Source organism: Balaenoptera borealis (assembly GCF_965194805.1).
Source record: "Balaenoptera borealis genome assembly, chromosome: 14".
In the NCBI taxonomy this organism is placed as follows: Eukaryota; Metazoa; Chordata; class Mammalia; order Artiodactyla; family Balaenopteridae; genus Balaenoptera; species Balaenoptera borealis.
Window position 1 is genome coordinate 70,265,119 of NC_138875.1, and position 16,296 is coordinate 70,281,414.

The 16,296-nt window shown below is 47.7% G+C and overlaps 1 protein-coding gene across 9 annotated transcripts in view; it reads right to left on the reverse strand.

The window, feature by feature from the left end:
• Positions 1–13,019, reverse strand: part of ASCC2 (activating signal cointegrator 1 complex subunit 2) — a 41,488-nt gene extending 28,469 nt beyond the window's left edge. For 2 of the 9 annotated variants that reach the window (XM_082354722.1, XM_082354718.1), the window contains exons 1-5: positions 12,885–13,019; positions 8,803–8,901; positions 2,679–2,837; positions 2,143–2,313; positions 1,054–1,183 (exon numbers count right to left, since the gene is read on the reverse strand). In XM_082354722.1, the coding sequence (XP_082210848.1) occupies positions 1,054–1,183; positions 2,143–2,313; positions 2,679–2,837; positions 8,803–8,883 (541 nt within the window). In that variant the 5' untranslated portion in view covers positions 8,884–8,901; positions 12,885–13,019. Of the gene's footprint in view, positions 1–1,053; positions 1,184–2,142; positions 2,314–2,678; positions 2,838–8,802; positions 8,902–10,847; positions 10,886–12,884 lie in introns of all 9 variants that reach the window. The other 7 variants (XM_082354725.1, XM_082354723.1, XM_082354719.1 and 4 more) reach the window with 6 other exon arrangements.
• Between the last annotated feature and the right edge of the window lie 3,277 nt (positions 13,020–16,296).

Genomic DNA, 16,296 nt, shown 5'->3' on the forward strand with positions numbered 1-16,296 from the left:
AGGGAATAATCACCAAATCATTGTCTCTGGTTGCAGGAATTTAGTAATTGCTTTCCTGTTTCTTTACACTTTATATTCTTTCAAAATTTTCTAAATTAACATATATTACCTTTATTATTGCGGGGGGTGGGGAGGAAGGAAGGAAGGGAAGAAGACATTTCTAGGGATAACTGAGCTCTGTAACTGGGCATTTGGAAGTCTCTACCCTACAATCTCAGGGTGAGGAGTGCTGACAGGGGTGTCCAGGGTGAGTAGCTCTCCGTGCCAGTCCAATGCCATGAGTGGCTATTCAAAGACGAGTCCACTGCGGCACTGTTCCCTCTGTAACTTCCCAACAAAGCTTCCGCCTCTGAGTGAAACATCCAACCCATGGCCTCCTGATGGGATCCAACTGCTGATGTCTGTTCCCTTCACAACCCCAAAGGGTCCTCCCTGAACTCCGCCCCAATCTGTTCTCAGCAGCAATGCAAATCTCGACATTTCTGAGGCAGCCCCATTACCCCTGAAGCAGGGAGTGGCCAAGGGCAAGAGCTTGAGAGTCAGGCCCAAGTGACAATCCCAGCCTGGCCACTCATTAGTCACGGCCTCTCAGGCAAGTCCCTTACATTTAACCTCAGTTTCCTTAACTGTAAATGGGGATGATGACACCACTGACATCACAGGGCGACTGGGAGGATCAACTGAGATGACATATGAGGAGCGTCGGCAGAGTCGCCAGTGAGCACTCAAATAACCGTTAGCTGTCGCCACCGTTCTTACTCTCATTGCCAAAGCAAACTCCCCGACTCCTTCGACTGTTTGACACATGGCCTAATGCTAGGACTCCAAGATCCTGGAGCAGCTGCGTGATGCCCATTTTTGTCTCCACTCTCCCACCGCCACTTAGTCACTTCTTTCAGAGTTGACACACATGTCCACTAAGACATTTCCAAGCACCACCCACTGCTGCTGCTCTGAATCCCCCTGTGCTCATCCGGGCGCCCGCCTTTGGAATGTGGGGGCCATCTCCGTGCCCCCCCGCCCTGCCGCCCCCAGGCCACAGGCCCTACTCACCTATCATCTTCTGCAGCAGCGGGGAGTTGCCTTTTCCAAAGAGCACGCAGAGGTCCAGGATCTTTGGGATGTCAAACAGGAAGTTGTTGTAGAGGATTTCTCCAAAAGCAGAGGGGGAAATGAAGTGATCCTAAGGAACAGTGCAGAAAGGATGAGAGACTTTCCAAAAACACGTGCATTGCAGGGTAATAGCAAGCTCACAAGAAACAACCTTCAGGTCCATCAGCAGGGGCCTGGCTAACAGAAGAAGCTCTGTCCACACCACGGATATGTCTGAGCCTCGTGGACTGACCTGGAGCAGTGGTCACACTTCATCTTAATGTAAACAGAAGCAACAGCTCACTATAAAACCATCAGGAATCATTCTAAAATATTTATGTGTAAATCACCATGATGTCTGGGATTGTTTAAAATACTCCAAGAAAAACAGAAAACTCAGGGGGAGGGAGCAAACAAGATGTTGATACCTGTTGAACCCAGGTAATGGGTACGTGGGAGTCATTATACTTTTGTGTATATTTGAAAATTTCCATGCTAACAAGTTAAAAAAACAAAAAAGCAAGATACTATTTTTAAAATAAATATGCGCGCACACACACACATTGAAAGGAAAAAAGTTTCCTGAAGGAACATGCACCCTGACAGTGGTCATTTTGAGGGGAGGGCATTTTGTGGATGACTTTCATTATCTACAAAATATTTTTGTTATGTTTGAGTTGTTTAGAGACAGCATTATTATTTTTAAAATCGGGGGAAAAAAAGTAAAGGTTTTTAAAAAGCACATACGAGTTCCTCTAAAAACTCAGAATCAATGTTTTCGCCCTCTGACGCACAGGGAGGGCACAGTCACGCGCCACCTGGCACAGGGCCCTCGGCTCCCCATCGATGAAAACATTGGGTGTAACGCAGGCGACCCAGTGACTGAGAGGATAAGGGAGGTGGCACAGATTTCTTCCCCAATGGTGGGAATAAAAGCAGAGGGGAGACAGAGGAAACATGATACTTCCAGAGCCTTCCTTCCCAGGGGTGAGAGCCTGGCACAGAGGTGTCAGGTGGCGGTGGTGACCTGTCACGGGATCCGCGGCTTACTTTGGATTCCTTGTGAGTGGACATGCGAAGGAAGGTGAGAAAAACACTTCGGTGGAGGCGCTTCTCCATGTCAACGACCTCAGGGGCCGGGGCCACCCACTCGTCGAACTTTCGGGGGACATAGTGCAGGTAGGAGTCCAGGCACTTCTGCAGAGTCTCGTCGAAGACAACCTAAGCCAGGCGACAGAGGACAGCAAGGGCTCGTCACTGAGGCCCAAGGGCGTGTGGGTAGACTGTGTAGGGCTCACGGCCCATCAGCCCTGGACTGTGGCAAACACTCCAACCCCAAGGGACCGAAGAGGTATAAATGAGCCGAGGGCTAAACACGAGTTTCTAAAAATGACGTGTTGGAAGGCGTTGTGTAAACATCATTACGACTGTGATACAGGTCAGAGCAATCCAAACCACAATTTGCTGTTAAGGATCCAGTGTAAGAAGTAGAGAAAAAAAGCATCTCCTGGGAGAGAAAAACAACAGCACCCAACCAATGGCATGTCATGTGCTTTGTCTTAGCGTGAATTTTGATAGAATGTTACCTGGCACCAGAATTTATCGTGAGGCAGGGCCAGGAGCCAGTCGAGGTCATTGGCTACGAAGGTGGCGCGTTCCAGGTACTCCTCCACTAGGGCGGGAATGTTGTCTTTAGGGGGCGGTTTGTATAACACAAAATACCGGTCTGCCTTCTGCTCGGGGTGCTACGGATCCAAAAACCACGTGTTAACGTGGCAGAGGTTAGTCAGTGAGGGCCCATTTGCCAACCCACAGCAATGACAACACTGGGCTGTTCCAACCGGTGACTCTCAAGCATAAAGAACTGAGTGTCTCTGACAAAGGGGGCTTGGTTGCAGCCAGGGAACACCAGGCGGGCATTAAATACCATGTTTTTTGGAGAATATTTAATGACATGGGGAAAGGTTAAGGGAAGAAAAAGCAGGACACAAACCTCTCTATTTTATATAACCAGTTTGGGGAGTAAAAAAAAAGTACACATATTTAACACATTCACACACTGGTACAGATTTTTTTTAAAAGTGTGTGTGGGGGGGTGGCAACCCCCCAAAGCTAACAGTGGCTATCTCTAGTGGAAGGGATTATGACTTGACTATATTCTCCCATTAAAAAAACAAACATGTATTATTTTTTAAATTATTTTTTAAAATCATACAAGTGAGGCATGAGCATCTTTTCTTTCAAAAACTCACAATAGTACAGAAAGGTGAGTCGCCTGGCCCATACCCCCAGCCCCTGTGTCAACCCAGAGGTAACCCCTCACCATTCCCTGAGCATCCTCACAGACCTTTTCTAAGTATTTACATTAAAATGTGCCCATATGAGGCATTTGTTTGGGCCCATTTTCATCTCTCTGACACAAACAGTATCATACTGTACATATCACTGTGCTATACCCTTTGTATAATCAGAAAAAAACCTCAGTAATTTTTTTTTCAAAGATGCTAATCAGGTAATTGCAGGTCTCAGCTTAGCATCACAAGCTCTCTCTTCCAACCCTTACCTTGCCATGAACAAATCTTACTTTGTTCACCATAAAGAAGAGAAGATGAGCTCAGTTTTCTCTTCTGACTACATAAGGGCTGCTTTCTCTGGGGGGGAGGTGATAACAGGAAGAAGGCTGGGCTGCGTCTCAGCTATTATCAACCACAATCCACCCACTTCCAGGTCTGTCAATCCAGGGGGGGAACAGGAGAACCACAGCTGATTGGTCAGTCTCCTCGAGAACCACCTACACCTCCCAACTGCCTAACGCAAGTTTGCAAACTGGGGTCTTTGAGTCCCGCAGAATTCCTTGGGGGTCACCTGCCAGGTGGGTATTCAGGACCCGTCCCATTTAAATCAGAATTTATACAAAAGGAATCCTGCTGCCTGAAACAAGTTCAAAACTACTCTCTAGGCCCTAATTTCATCTCCTTGGTTTTCGAGTTCCCCTCCTGCCTTTGTCTGTTGACATCTCACCTCTTAGGTCACTTCTCAGGCCAGGCTACTCACCCCACTCGCCCAGCAGACACACACATACACACACCCCTGAGAGTCTACCTCCCTACAGTCCTACACATTTACTGGCACCCTGCTGGGCACATGAAGAAAGGCATCCGCGTGCTTCCAGAGCCCACTCTGCAGAGGGGAAGATGCACATCTAAGCTATCAAATGAGCACAACACAGACAGCTCAAACCCGGCAGAGGGACTGTGAGATTAACTGCACCTGGAGGATGAGGGGCCGCTTCCCAGGGTCGGCAGCATCTGAGCTGGCCCTTGGAGGATGAGAAGGATTTTTAGGTGGAAAACACAGTATTTTTATGGAGGCATAAAAATGGGCCATTTAAAAAAAAAAAAAAGGGCACAGATTGCACCAGGCGGTGGGAGATGGATTTGGAGGGAGAGATGCTAGAAGGATAATAAAAGCCATCACTCACGAAGGACCTGCCCTGTGTCGGCTGCTGAGTAGGCCTGTCCCCGAGCCCATTTCTTTTTTACCTACAACAACTATTTCAAAGGGAGACAGTATTCTCCCCATTTTACAGAGGAGGAAACCAAGACTCAGTCAGATTCAGGAACTTTGCCAAGGTCACAGGGCTAAGGAAGCAATTGAGGCAGTATTTGAACCAAATCTGACACTGCAGACCTACTAAATGACCTAAGGTACCACGTGTCACCCTGGTCTCACTGCTCATCCATCTCACCCCAGCTCTGACCTCACCTCCTCCAGGAAGTCTCCCAAGTCCCACTCTGACTAGGTTAGGGGTTTCAACCGGGCTCCCCAACACCTGCACTCTGTGCTTCCCCGACTGTAGCACTTGTTAAATTGTATCAGAAGTGCTTACAGATCCGTGGTTGCTGTGGAAGGGGACAGAGGAAGGGATAGATTATAGGAGGGGCACCAGGACACTTTCGGGAGTAGTAGAAATGTTCATTATCTTTTTTTTTCTGGCCGCACCACACAGCATGTGGAACTTCCCCGACCAGGGGTACCAGGGATCGAACCCATGCCCCCTGAAGTGGAAGTGCAGAGTCTTAACCACTGGACCACCATGGAAGTCCAGAAATGTTCATTATCTTGATTATGGTGATGGTTTCATGGGTGTATGCAGATGTCAAAACCAATCAAATCGTATACTTTAAATAAATACATGCAGTTTATTGTCCTCCAATGATACCTCAATAAAGTGATATAAAAGGGAGGGCCTGCCTTCTCCTTCTCCCCCACTACCCTGCAGGTCTCTGGAGGGAGTCTAAGTCTTGCTCACCACAGCAGTCCCAACCCCTAGAACAGTGCCTGGCATCGAGCAGACTCTCCATATACATTTGCTGATTGAACAAAGGAATGCATGGAGGTAATGAAGGACCAGATCCTGCCAGGGTCTCTGAAGAACCTTCAATGCCACGCTCAAGAGTAGGGGCCATGGGGCTTCCCTGGTGGCGCAGTGGTTAAGAATCCGCCTGCCAATGCAGGGGACACTTGTTCGAGCCCTGGTCTGGGAAGATCCCACATGCCGCGGAGCAACTGGGCCCTTGAGCCACAATTACTGAGCCTGCGCGTCTGAAGCCTGTGCTCCGTAACATGAGAGGCCACGATAGTGAGAGGCCCGCGCACTGTGATGAAGAGTGGCCCCCGCTTGCCACAACTAGAGAAAGCCCTCACACAGAAACAAAGACACAACACAGCCATAAATAAATAAATTAATTAATTAAAAAAAAATCCCATGACCATCTCAATAGACAATAGAAAAAGCATTTGACAAAATTCAACATCCATTCATGATAAAAACTCTACTTAAAATTAAAAAAAAAAAAAAAAAAAAGAGTAGGGGCCATTGGGGACTTCCCTGGCGGTCCAGTGGTTAAGACTCCATGCTCCCAATGCAGGGGGCATGGGTTCGATCCCTGGTCAGGGAACTAAGATCCCACATGCCGCATGGTGCAGCCGAAAAAGAAAAAAAAAAAAAAAAAAAAAAGAGTAGGGGGCATGGAAGATTCCAGGGCAAGGAGCAGCAGGCTCCAACTGTATCTTCCACTCTTCAGGCCTGGCTTAGGTCCCACTTGCTCCATGAAGCTTTCTGAACATTCTCTGCCCATCAAACTTCTGCTCTGTTTATCTTGATAAGAAACTGTTTTGGACTGTTCTCCAAATGCTCCACTTATATGAGTCTTGTCTTTCTCAAGAGCTCATTCACCCACTTTGGCCCAAGACTTGATTTCTTTTGGATCTTCAATAGTAAGTATGTGCATCTGCACGGTAACTACTCAATAAACATTAGCTTCAGCTATCACTCTGCAGAGGCAGCATGATGGCTGTCCCTTTGCTGGAGATCTTCTTCTCCCAAGTTGGGACTAAAGAGACAAATACAGGGTGGGTACATCTCTGAGGACAATCTTTCAGGAGCTGCTGGTGGCCTGCAGCACAGCCAAAAGACTGCTCCTCAATCAAGCAGCTGTCTTCCTTAGCTCGTCTCTCTTCCCACCCTATACCCCATTCATAATGCCGCTGTCACCGTCACAGCTGTCATCACCGTCTTCATTGAGTGCTCACTATGTCCTAGGTTCAGTGCTAATTCACAGGCATCTCATTTAATCCTCACAACCACCCCCGCAAGGCTGGTTCTACTGTTACCCTTTTTTGGATCCTGAGGCTTAGAGATGTTAAGTAACTTGCCCAAAGTCACAGGGCCAAGTCTGTGTGACATTAAACACAAAGCCGGGCTCCTTAAGTCTGCTTCCACCCCAGGTGGTTGGTGTAGGAGTTAGGCTCTCAGGAGTCCAGGCCAATAGACTCAGGTCCTCCTGCCAGGTCCACCCTCCTCCCATTGCTCTGCCCGGCTAGTGCTTATTCACCCTTCAATACCCAGTTCAGGATCCCCCTCTTTCTGGAAGGAGTCCCTGGCAGTGTGTGCTCTCCCACCACCCTAAGACCTCCCCGTACCCATACACCCCGCTGGTCTGGATCAGCAGCCTGGACTTCCTTCCATCAAATCCTGATCATGCTGCAGAGAACTACCAGTCTGCTTTCTCCCCTCAAGGGCAGGAACCACCTCTTTTCTCTTTGTAGCTCCAGTGCCTGTCACAAAGCGTGGCTAGGGTCCTTGACTCATTTACTGAATGTCTCCTGAGAGCTACTACGTGCCTGGCACTGGAAAACCAGAACAAAGGGAAGGGCCCGGTCCCTGCTCCCACGGAGCCCACAGTCTAGCAGCCCAGGTGTCCAGTACACGGGGAAGGACTGAGGTGGGAAATCAGACCCAAGGAACCTGTCTCCACCGGCACCATCCAACAGAACCTCTGCAGTGACAGAACTGCTCTAGACCTGGTCCGTGCTGGCCAATACAGTAGGCTCTCACCACATGGGACTATTTTAACTTAAATGAACTAAAACTAAATTAAAAATCCAGTTCCTCAGTTGAACTAGCCACAATTTCAAGAGCTCAAGCACCACACGTGGTGAACAGCTAACATATTGGACAGAACAGTTCTCGATTTTCTGATCAATAACCCCCTTACATAAAAAGATTATGAATACAAGGATATATTGTACAACACAGGGAACACAGCCAACATTTTATAATAACTATAAATGGAATATAACCTTTAAAATTGTGAATCACTATGTTATACACCTGAAACATATGATGTTGGACATCGACTCTACTTCGATTAAAAAAAAAGTTATAAAAAAGAAACAAGAGGCTTTATAGCAGAAAGGTTAAGGGTATGGGCTCTGGGGGCAGCCTAGCTGTGTTCCCATCCTGGCTCCCCTAATTTTCCAGTTTTATGACCCTGAACTTTTAGTTTCCTCATCTGTAAAATGGGGACAACAAAAATGCCTACTCAGAGGGCTGTGGTTTGGCTTACATGCCAGGTGAAAGGTTTGGCCCAGAGCGAGTGCTCTATAAATATTAAGTACTATTATTAGAGAGTAGTTAGGAAATAATAGGAAGCCATCCAGAAAGCAGGAAATAAAACACCAAGCTCTTGTTTCCCACAATTTTACTCAAGCTCCCAGAAAATACTTCCTCCCACCTTGTTCAAGTAAGCTCATATTCTTGGGAAAACAGCAAGGGGGTATGGGAACTCCAGTCCCCGCGTTTGTCTCCTTCTCCAGCACCCTGGCACCTCTCTGCGGCTCTAATCTCTCCCCGCAGCTGGTAATCGGCATGCTCACAGCCTCCTTAATTTTCAGTCTCACAAGCCCTGCCAGGTCTGTGTGTGGCGCTTCTCAGCCCGTTCAGAACTGACCTCTGAAATCAGTGTGCCCCGCCAAAGTGGACAGCAGCTGGGACAGCTCTGAAAAAGGCCCATCCGAAACCTGAGCACCTCCCACATCGTCCAATCCCCAGACCCAGCTTTGGGCCAGCCCCTCCGCTAGGCCAGCTCAGGCTGAGTCAGAACTGCCATCAGACTTTGATTCAAAATGAAATGCTTTTCGGGCAAGGTGTGGGGTGGTGACATGGAAAATACCACTCAAATTCAAGCTGCTCGGAAAGGAAGTTTCTACACTGGGCCTGGAAGGACCTAATAGCATCCCGACTACTGAATTACAGACTGTGGCCCGTGGGTCATTCTAGAACAGATAAAGAAGGAATTTACTTTGTGCTTCTGAAATTGCAAGAATGATAATATCAGGCTGAACGGCCTCAAGGCACCGGCTCACCAGCGCTGGTGAAGTCCTCAGCTTCCCTGTCTTCAGGTCCTTGTGGGTGATCTGGAGTTGGTCCAGGGGCAGAGCTGGCATTGTGCTGCATTGACCCTCCTGAAAGGAATATGGATGGGAAGAAGACAGCAGACACAGAGGCTCCTGGGGGCAGGGGCCTGCTTTGGGGCTGATCCCAGAGCCAGGAGAGAAGCTTCAACCTCTGGCCTCAAAGGCTTCAAAGGCCTGGTTCCTGTACCTACTAATCTAGACCAAAGTGACTTTTTTGCCTAAAGCAGCAGTTATCAGCTGAGGAGGAAAACACTCCCCAGGTGACTCCTGATATATTCCCACCCAATTTGAGAAGTACTGGTTAAAAGTACCTAGATTATCTTTATTATGGCTCCAGGTCCGTGCCCTCCTTGGCCTGTGAACTCTGTGAAGACAGTACCTGGGCTCTCCTTCTCTTGCTACCTTTCCTGTGACAAGCATAGGCCTGATACAGAGGTGGCTTCATCAAATATTTCATGAACAACTGAATATGAGGATACTTTTCTTACCACTCTAACCAGATTTTAAGTCTTTTGGGGGTTGGAGCCATGGGCCTTTCTTCACTTGCAGAGGGAGTTAAGTAAGAGTTTACAACCTTTCTAGTCTTCAAGGAAGAAGGACATGGATAAACAGGAGGACGAGGGAGGTCAACACAATTCACAGAAAACTGCCAGAGCGAGCTCCTTTCTAGAGAGGCACAAACTGGCCTCAGAGTCAGTGAGCAGCAGACACCACGTCTCCTGTCTTCCCATCCAATGCTCTTTTCTCAATACAACTTGGCCTGACCTGCGGAAGGACATGCGTATTGGCTGAATCATGGCACAGAAGTGACTCAGGCCTCAGACATGCCACAAAAGGCCAGCACAGTCTCAATAACGACATGAAGACATATCAAGGCTGGGATGAGGAAATCATCACCTCCTGACCCCTCACAGAGGAGCTGAGGGGCACGGTCAGCCATGAGTTACTGGAGTCCCAGATCTCAGATATTAGGCCTGGCCCTGGTGTTATGAAGACAGACTGATAAAGCAGGGTCTCTGCCCTGGGGGAGCTTCTGATCCAATAATAATAATGACAATAGCAGCAGCGGAAACATGCTTCTCATGTGCTGGTGCTCTTCTCAGTGCTTTTCTCAGCATGAACTCGCTTTATACACCTTAAGTTGCTTTACATGTATGAATGCTGGTAACAACTCTAAGGTTGGTACTATTATTACCTTCATTTTATCAATGAGGTAACAGAGGCTTGGAGAAGATAAGAAACTTGCCCTAGGTCTCAGAGTTAGTGGCTGGTGAAGCAGGCTGGCTCTTAACCATTCGCTGTACTGAGTCTAGTGCACTTGAGCTGGTGGGGGCTGTGGCTGTCGGAGAAGCATTTCTAGAGGAGTGCCTGAAGGCTCAGGAGAGCCTGAGTTGAGTCTTGAGAGTGGAGACTGGCCAGGGAAGAAGGGTGTCCCAGGCAGAGGAAACGGCAGGAGCAAAGGTAAGGAGGTAGGAAGCAGCTTGGTATACAAGGAACCTTGGTTCAGGGGCTGCTTTAAAGACTGTGAAGATATCCATCTTCACATGGGATGCAAAGAGAGAGGTCCAGTCTGTCTAGTCCTCGAGGCTTGTTCCAGCTCTAGGATCTCAGTGGATAGTGGATCAGGCACATGGTCCCCGTGTCTGAGCTTTCATCTTTCACCTTTGCAAAATGTAGATAACACCATCTGTTGTATATCATTACTTCTAATCAGTTACTATCTTACTAGCCTTTTGCAATAACCCAGATAAGAACGACAAGGATTATTATGCTCAGATGTCCAAAGAGGGGCCCTGATTTGCTCAGGTAAATACATGAGTGGCCAAGTTGAAACCGAAGCCCAGCTCTTATGCCTGGGCACCTGGGTCTCTTGTGCTGAATATGCTAAAAATACTTCTTTCCTAACCCCTCGGCGATGCTGGGAGGGCAGCTAGAAACATCAGTGGTCGGCTCACCAGTGCAGAAGTCACAAGCCCAGTCCTTTCCATACTCACCTTCCAAAGACAGTAATGGGAGTGTCCAGTGTGGGGACCTAGGGTGGGGAAAGAGTCATAAGGAGGAGGCGGCTCTCCACCCTTATAATTCTAGGCCCCATAGTTCAGGCCTAGACAGGTAGAGACAGCACCTGCTTTTGGAAGAAATCTACTCCTACAAGCCAGTGCCTGTAAGGGTAGTTCAGACCCAGGCTGGTGTGATGGTTGAAAGAGAAGTTTATAGTTCTACAGCCTGGGTTCAAATCCTGGCTCCATCCTACCCATGTTGAGACCTTGAGACAGTTCCTTAACTCCTCTAAGCCTTGATTTCCTCATCTGTAAAATTGGGATGATAACAGTACATAATCTCATAAGCTCTCAGGGTTGACATGAGAAGTAACCAGTACTAAGTCATCAGGATAGTACTTGGCACATAATAAGCACTCAGTAAAGTTCACTTGTTGTTATTATTCAAGTCCCAATCATAAGCAGAGCGCTTTGGGCTTCCTCAGTTACTCGACAAACACTAACTGAATACATTCTGGGTCCTGGGCATGTAAATGACTATCATTCCGTGTTGTTAGAGCTGTAACTGGAAATTTCCAGAACAAGCACAGCAGAGAAAGGAAGGATGTCACAAAGAAGATGACTTACAACCTGGCTGTTGAAGGATAGGAGGAAAAGATGAAAAGGAAGGACATTCCAAGCAAAGAGCAAGCATGAGTAAAGGCTCAGAGCCTGTGGCTTTGAAGGAAGAGGGAGACATTTGGGATGGCTGAAAACAGAGGTCAGAGAGGGGGTGACAGAAGTGGAGAGAAGAGGTTGGATAGGAAAGATGGAGCCATTTTAAAAAGAGCCTCAAATGCTATGCTGAAGATTTTGGCCTTTCATTTGAAGGCAATGAGGCGTCATTTAAGTAGAGGAGAGACACCATCAGAAAGAGAAGATAATAACCTGGTGCAGGAGAGGCCTTCTATGAACCACTGGAGGGCAAAAACTGTGTTAATTAACTGTGTTAATAGGACATTCAAAGAGTTTTTGAGTACCTACTATGTGCCAGGCACTGAAGCCTGCCTGGAGAATCCTAAGGTGGGCAAGTAACAGACCTGATTCTGCCCTTCATAGAGTTTACAGTCTTGATGGTTAAGACAGATATGAACCAGACAGCCATACAAACAAGTAAAACTCAACATCGTTGAGTATGCTATGCAGGTAAGGCCCTTGGGACTATGACAGCATTTAACAGAGAGAACTAACTTGAGGGAGAGAGGATGTCAAGGAAGTTTTGAGTTTTCATCTCAAGTATGAGTAGAAATTAACTAGGCAACGACTGGACTCTAAGTTCCAAAAGGATAAGGACAATGATCATGATGATATCTGTGCCCCACCAATGCATCCTCAGTGCCAAGCAGGGCAGTAGATGCCAAAAATTAGGAAAGGGCCCCATATTGACCAATTTCAATAAGTCCTGGGAGCATCCCCAGGGATACTGCTGCCTCAGTTTCTGTCTTCACCCTTCTGGTCTCAATTCAATATTACTCTTCTCAGAGACCTTACCAGACTGCCCTATCTAAAGTATTCACTCCCCTAGTTACTGTCATATCTTTAATTACCTAGCGCATTTATTTGTCGTTGACTGTCTCCGCCCATTAGACTGTAAGCTCCATGAGGGCGGGAGCCTTGTCTGTCTTGCTCTGTTTGTATCCCCAGTGCCTAGATCTGTGCCCGGCACATAGAAGGCGCTGGACATATATTTGTTGAACGAATTAATGAACGCTGAGGAAACTGAAGCTCGAGGTGAAGTGGGAGGATCGTGACTCGTCCAAGGCCAAGGTCACTCTCGGGCCGATCCTCCAATCCGAGACTCTAAGCTCTGGCGGCCTAATTGGGCGGGGGGCGGTGGAGGGGTAGGAGGAACGGGGCGACTCGCGGCCCCTGGGGCAGCGTAACCCTTAGCCCTGCCGTGTAGGCAGGGAGGCCCGAGGCCGCGTAAGGCACGGCTGCGGCCCTTCCCAGGCCCGATGCCCCACATCTGGCAGGGCCCAGCCACGCACTCACCTCGGCGGCTCCCCTGCCGGCGCTGTACCGCCGCCGCCACAGCCGCCGCGGTCCACGATGACAGCTCCCACAGCGCCGGCACTTCCGGGGTCAAACTGAGATTCCGCAGGCGCAGACAGGAAGCCTCGGCCTGGCCCCGCCCCCGAAGCCAACTACCGCCGGGAAGCCGGGCCCGGGGCCACGCCCCCAGCCGCAAGACTCTGCCCCCATAAGGAACAGCCTGGCTGTAGTCACGCCCACTGTCCCCCCTTTGCTCCGTTCTTGCTTTTGCAGAGCGAATGGAAGGTGGGTGGAGAGCAGGTATGGTTCCACCTCTTGGTAAAAACAAGTATGGTACCTGGGTTCTTTAGGATCCCAGGCCTGCACCTCCTTCCTTAACCTACTCAGTCATAATCTCAAGTCCAGGAGGAATTCTGCAGCTGAATACTGCAAGCTGTGTCAGAACACTGAATGCTTCCCTTTATTGGCATCATTTTTTTCAGGCAAACTGAACATCCAACGATATGGAAGGGACAGAAAAAAAAGTGCCAGTAACTCCATGTTTTTTTCTTCTGGCATCACATCCATTGGGCACACAGGAAATATAATTCGTATCTTGGTGGTTGGTTGGAAGAAAATAATGTGTGGCAGCCTTTGGTACAGAGAAAGCTTAAAATAGGACTTCCGGCAAAAGGGTATGGATTGGTTTCATCATTCCTGATGGGTATTAATATCACTGAAGTTTTAGAGCTAAATAACATGACTATAAAAAGAAAAACATCCAATAAGATACCTGACTTCTCTAAACATGTCTCAGTTTCCTCATCTGTTAAAAGGGGTCATTGATACCCACTTCATCATCATTAGGAGACAATGAGATAACACAGACAATAGCAAGCACATAGTAGGTGCTCAAAAAATTGAGTGGAGAGAAAGGAAGGAAGAAAGAAGAGGAGGAAGGGAGGAAGGAAGGAAGGAGACTCCCTATCAATTGGAGTGTTAACCCTTATATTTATTTCATCTTTGTTTTCTCTTCTTTGCCTGGAAAGATTAATGAGGAATGTGAGCTTCCAAAGGAGGCATCCTTGTCTGAGCTATCATATGTCCAACTGAAATGAAATTAAAAAGCCACTATAGGGACTTCCCTGGTAGTCCAGTGGTTAAAAATCTGCCTTCCAATGCAGGGGTCGTGGGTTCAATCCCTGGTTGGGGTACCAGGGATCCCACATGCTGCGCAGCAACTAAGCCCACGCGCTCTAGAGTCCGCGCACCACAAGGAAAGATCCCACATGCTGCAACGAAGATCCCGTGTGCTGCAACTAAGTCCCGACACAGCCAAATAAATAAATAAATTTTTTTAAAAAAACCCACTTTAACAGGAGAAACCTTAAACCATGTATTAGTTACATACAAGTATGGAGGAATGTGGGAGCCTCTATTCTCTAAATTAAAAGAAACACAACAACAACTAACTTACTTTAAGAGCAATTATTTGGGTTGGCAAAGGAGGCGAGTGTCTGTGGTGCCCATAATCAGTCAAGTCTAGGGATAACTAAAGAGAAAAACTGTCAGGAGTTGGAGCTAGAAAATCAGCACAGGAATATCTGGGACTGAGTCCCACCTGACCCAGATGCTCTGAGTCACCTAAAATGAATCAGTATTGCCTTTGTGTTTCAATCCTCCAGCAAGTGTGTATTTGCAGAGCACCCATTGTTGGGGTTAGCTGTTGTGTGGCCCACACAGTGTTCATTTCCTGTTTTCCCACTCACAGCAGCTTGACTACTCCTCAGAGAACCATCCTTCCTGCTTCAGTCCACATGGAGTAGGACTGACTCTTCACCCAGAGTTGAGGGGTGTACAACTGTATTAGTTATCTATTGCTGTGCAACAAATCACCCCAAAATTCAGTGGCTTAGAACAATAATAATTATTTATTATCTCACATGGTTTCTGTGGGTTAAGGATTCCAAAGTGGCTTGGCTGGGTGGATATGGCTCAGGGTCTCTCATGAAGATGCAATCAGATGTCAGTTGGGACTGCACTCCTCTGAAGGCTTGATCAGAGCTAAAGAACCCACCTCCAGGTGGATTCGCTCATGTGGCTGGCAAGTTGGTAACAACTGTTGGCCAGAGGCCACAGTTCCTCTCCACAGGGCTGTTTGAGTATCCCCACAACATGGCCCCTGGCTTCTTTCAGAGGGAGCAATCCAAGAGATCAAAGCAGAAGCAGCTATGCCTCTATGATTTAGCCTTAGCAGTCACATGCCATGACTTCATCCATGTTTCTATTGGTCACAAAGGCCAGCCTTTGTTCAGCGTGGAGGGCACAAAGGGCATGAATATCAGAAGGCAAGATCGTTGGGGGCCATCTTGGAAAGTGGCTACTACATCGATCTGAGTCTGGCAATCAGCATATTCCAAACCCTCAGCCATAGTGACTGGCTCAAGAATAGATACACGATCCAAATTATACCAAATTCTGAGATCTTTATTGGAGTCAAGAAGAAAGAAAAGTTCTCTTTCTTTTTTTCTTTCTTTTGGCCGCGCCATGCAGCGTGCGGGATCTTTGATCCCCCAACCAGGGATCGAACCCATGCCCCCTGCAGTGGAAGCGCAGCATCTTAACCACTGGACCACCAGGGAAGTCCCCCAACCCAAGCTTCTTTACATGGTGGTTGGGTCCCCACAGAGTAACAGTGGGAGCTGCCAGATCTTTTGAGGCCTAGGCTCTGATACTCATACAACATCACTTCCTCCACATTCTATTGGTCAAAGCAAGTTATAAGGCCAGTTCTGATTCATGGAGAGAGGAAGTAGCCCTCCTGCCTCATCCACAAGCAACCACTCATCTACTTTCTGTGTCTATAGATTTTTGATGGCCATTTTTACAGGCAACCTACAACAGCTAGGGAGACTATGCAATGAGAGAGATTTGTGTGGGAGATAACGGTGTTTTGAGCTCTGGCAGTAGCAAAGTATCCTCAGGAGAAAATGAAACAACAGCAGTGAAATCTCTTTGCAAAGTGTTACATAAAAATACAAATTTCATAATCTACACTGTCCCCAGCCAGGAACTGCTGTCCCCAGCAGCTTTCTGTTAAGCCAGGCTTTCTCTCCATAGGCCGTGTCTGTCCAATCCCCCTGCCCTCTGTCGAGTTCATCAAAGCTTCTGCTGACTCAAGAAGAATCTAGAGAATGATCACTGCAGTGAAAGCCTCAAATCATCCCCCAGGGCCCCTAATAACAAAACATCTGCTTGCCATTCTTCCCTTTCCCTCTGGGTTTTAGTGAGAAAGCAGCATTAAATGAAGATAATGATAAACAACTTAAAAACTAAGCCTCCTGGCTTCCAAGAAGGGAGGCTTAATTTGAAGGCAGCTAATTACCCACTCATTATAATTTACAGATAGTGGTTATCTTGCCTTCTGTCACTG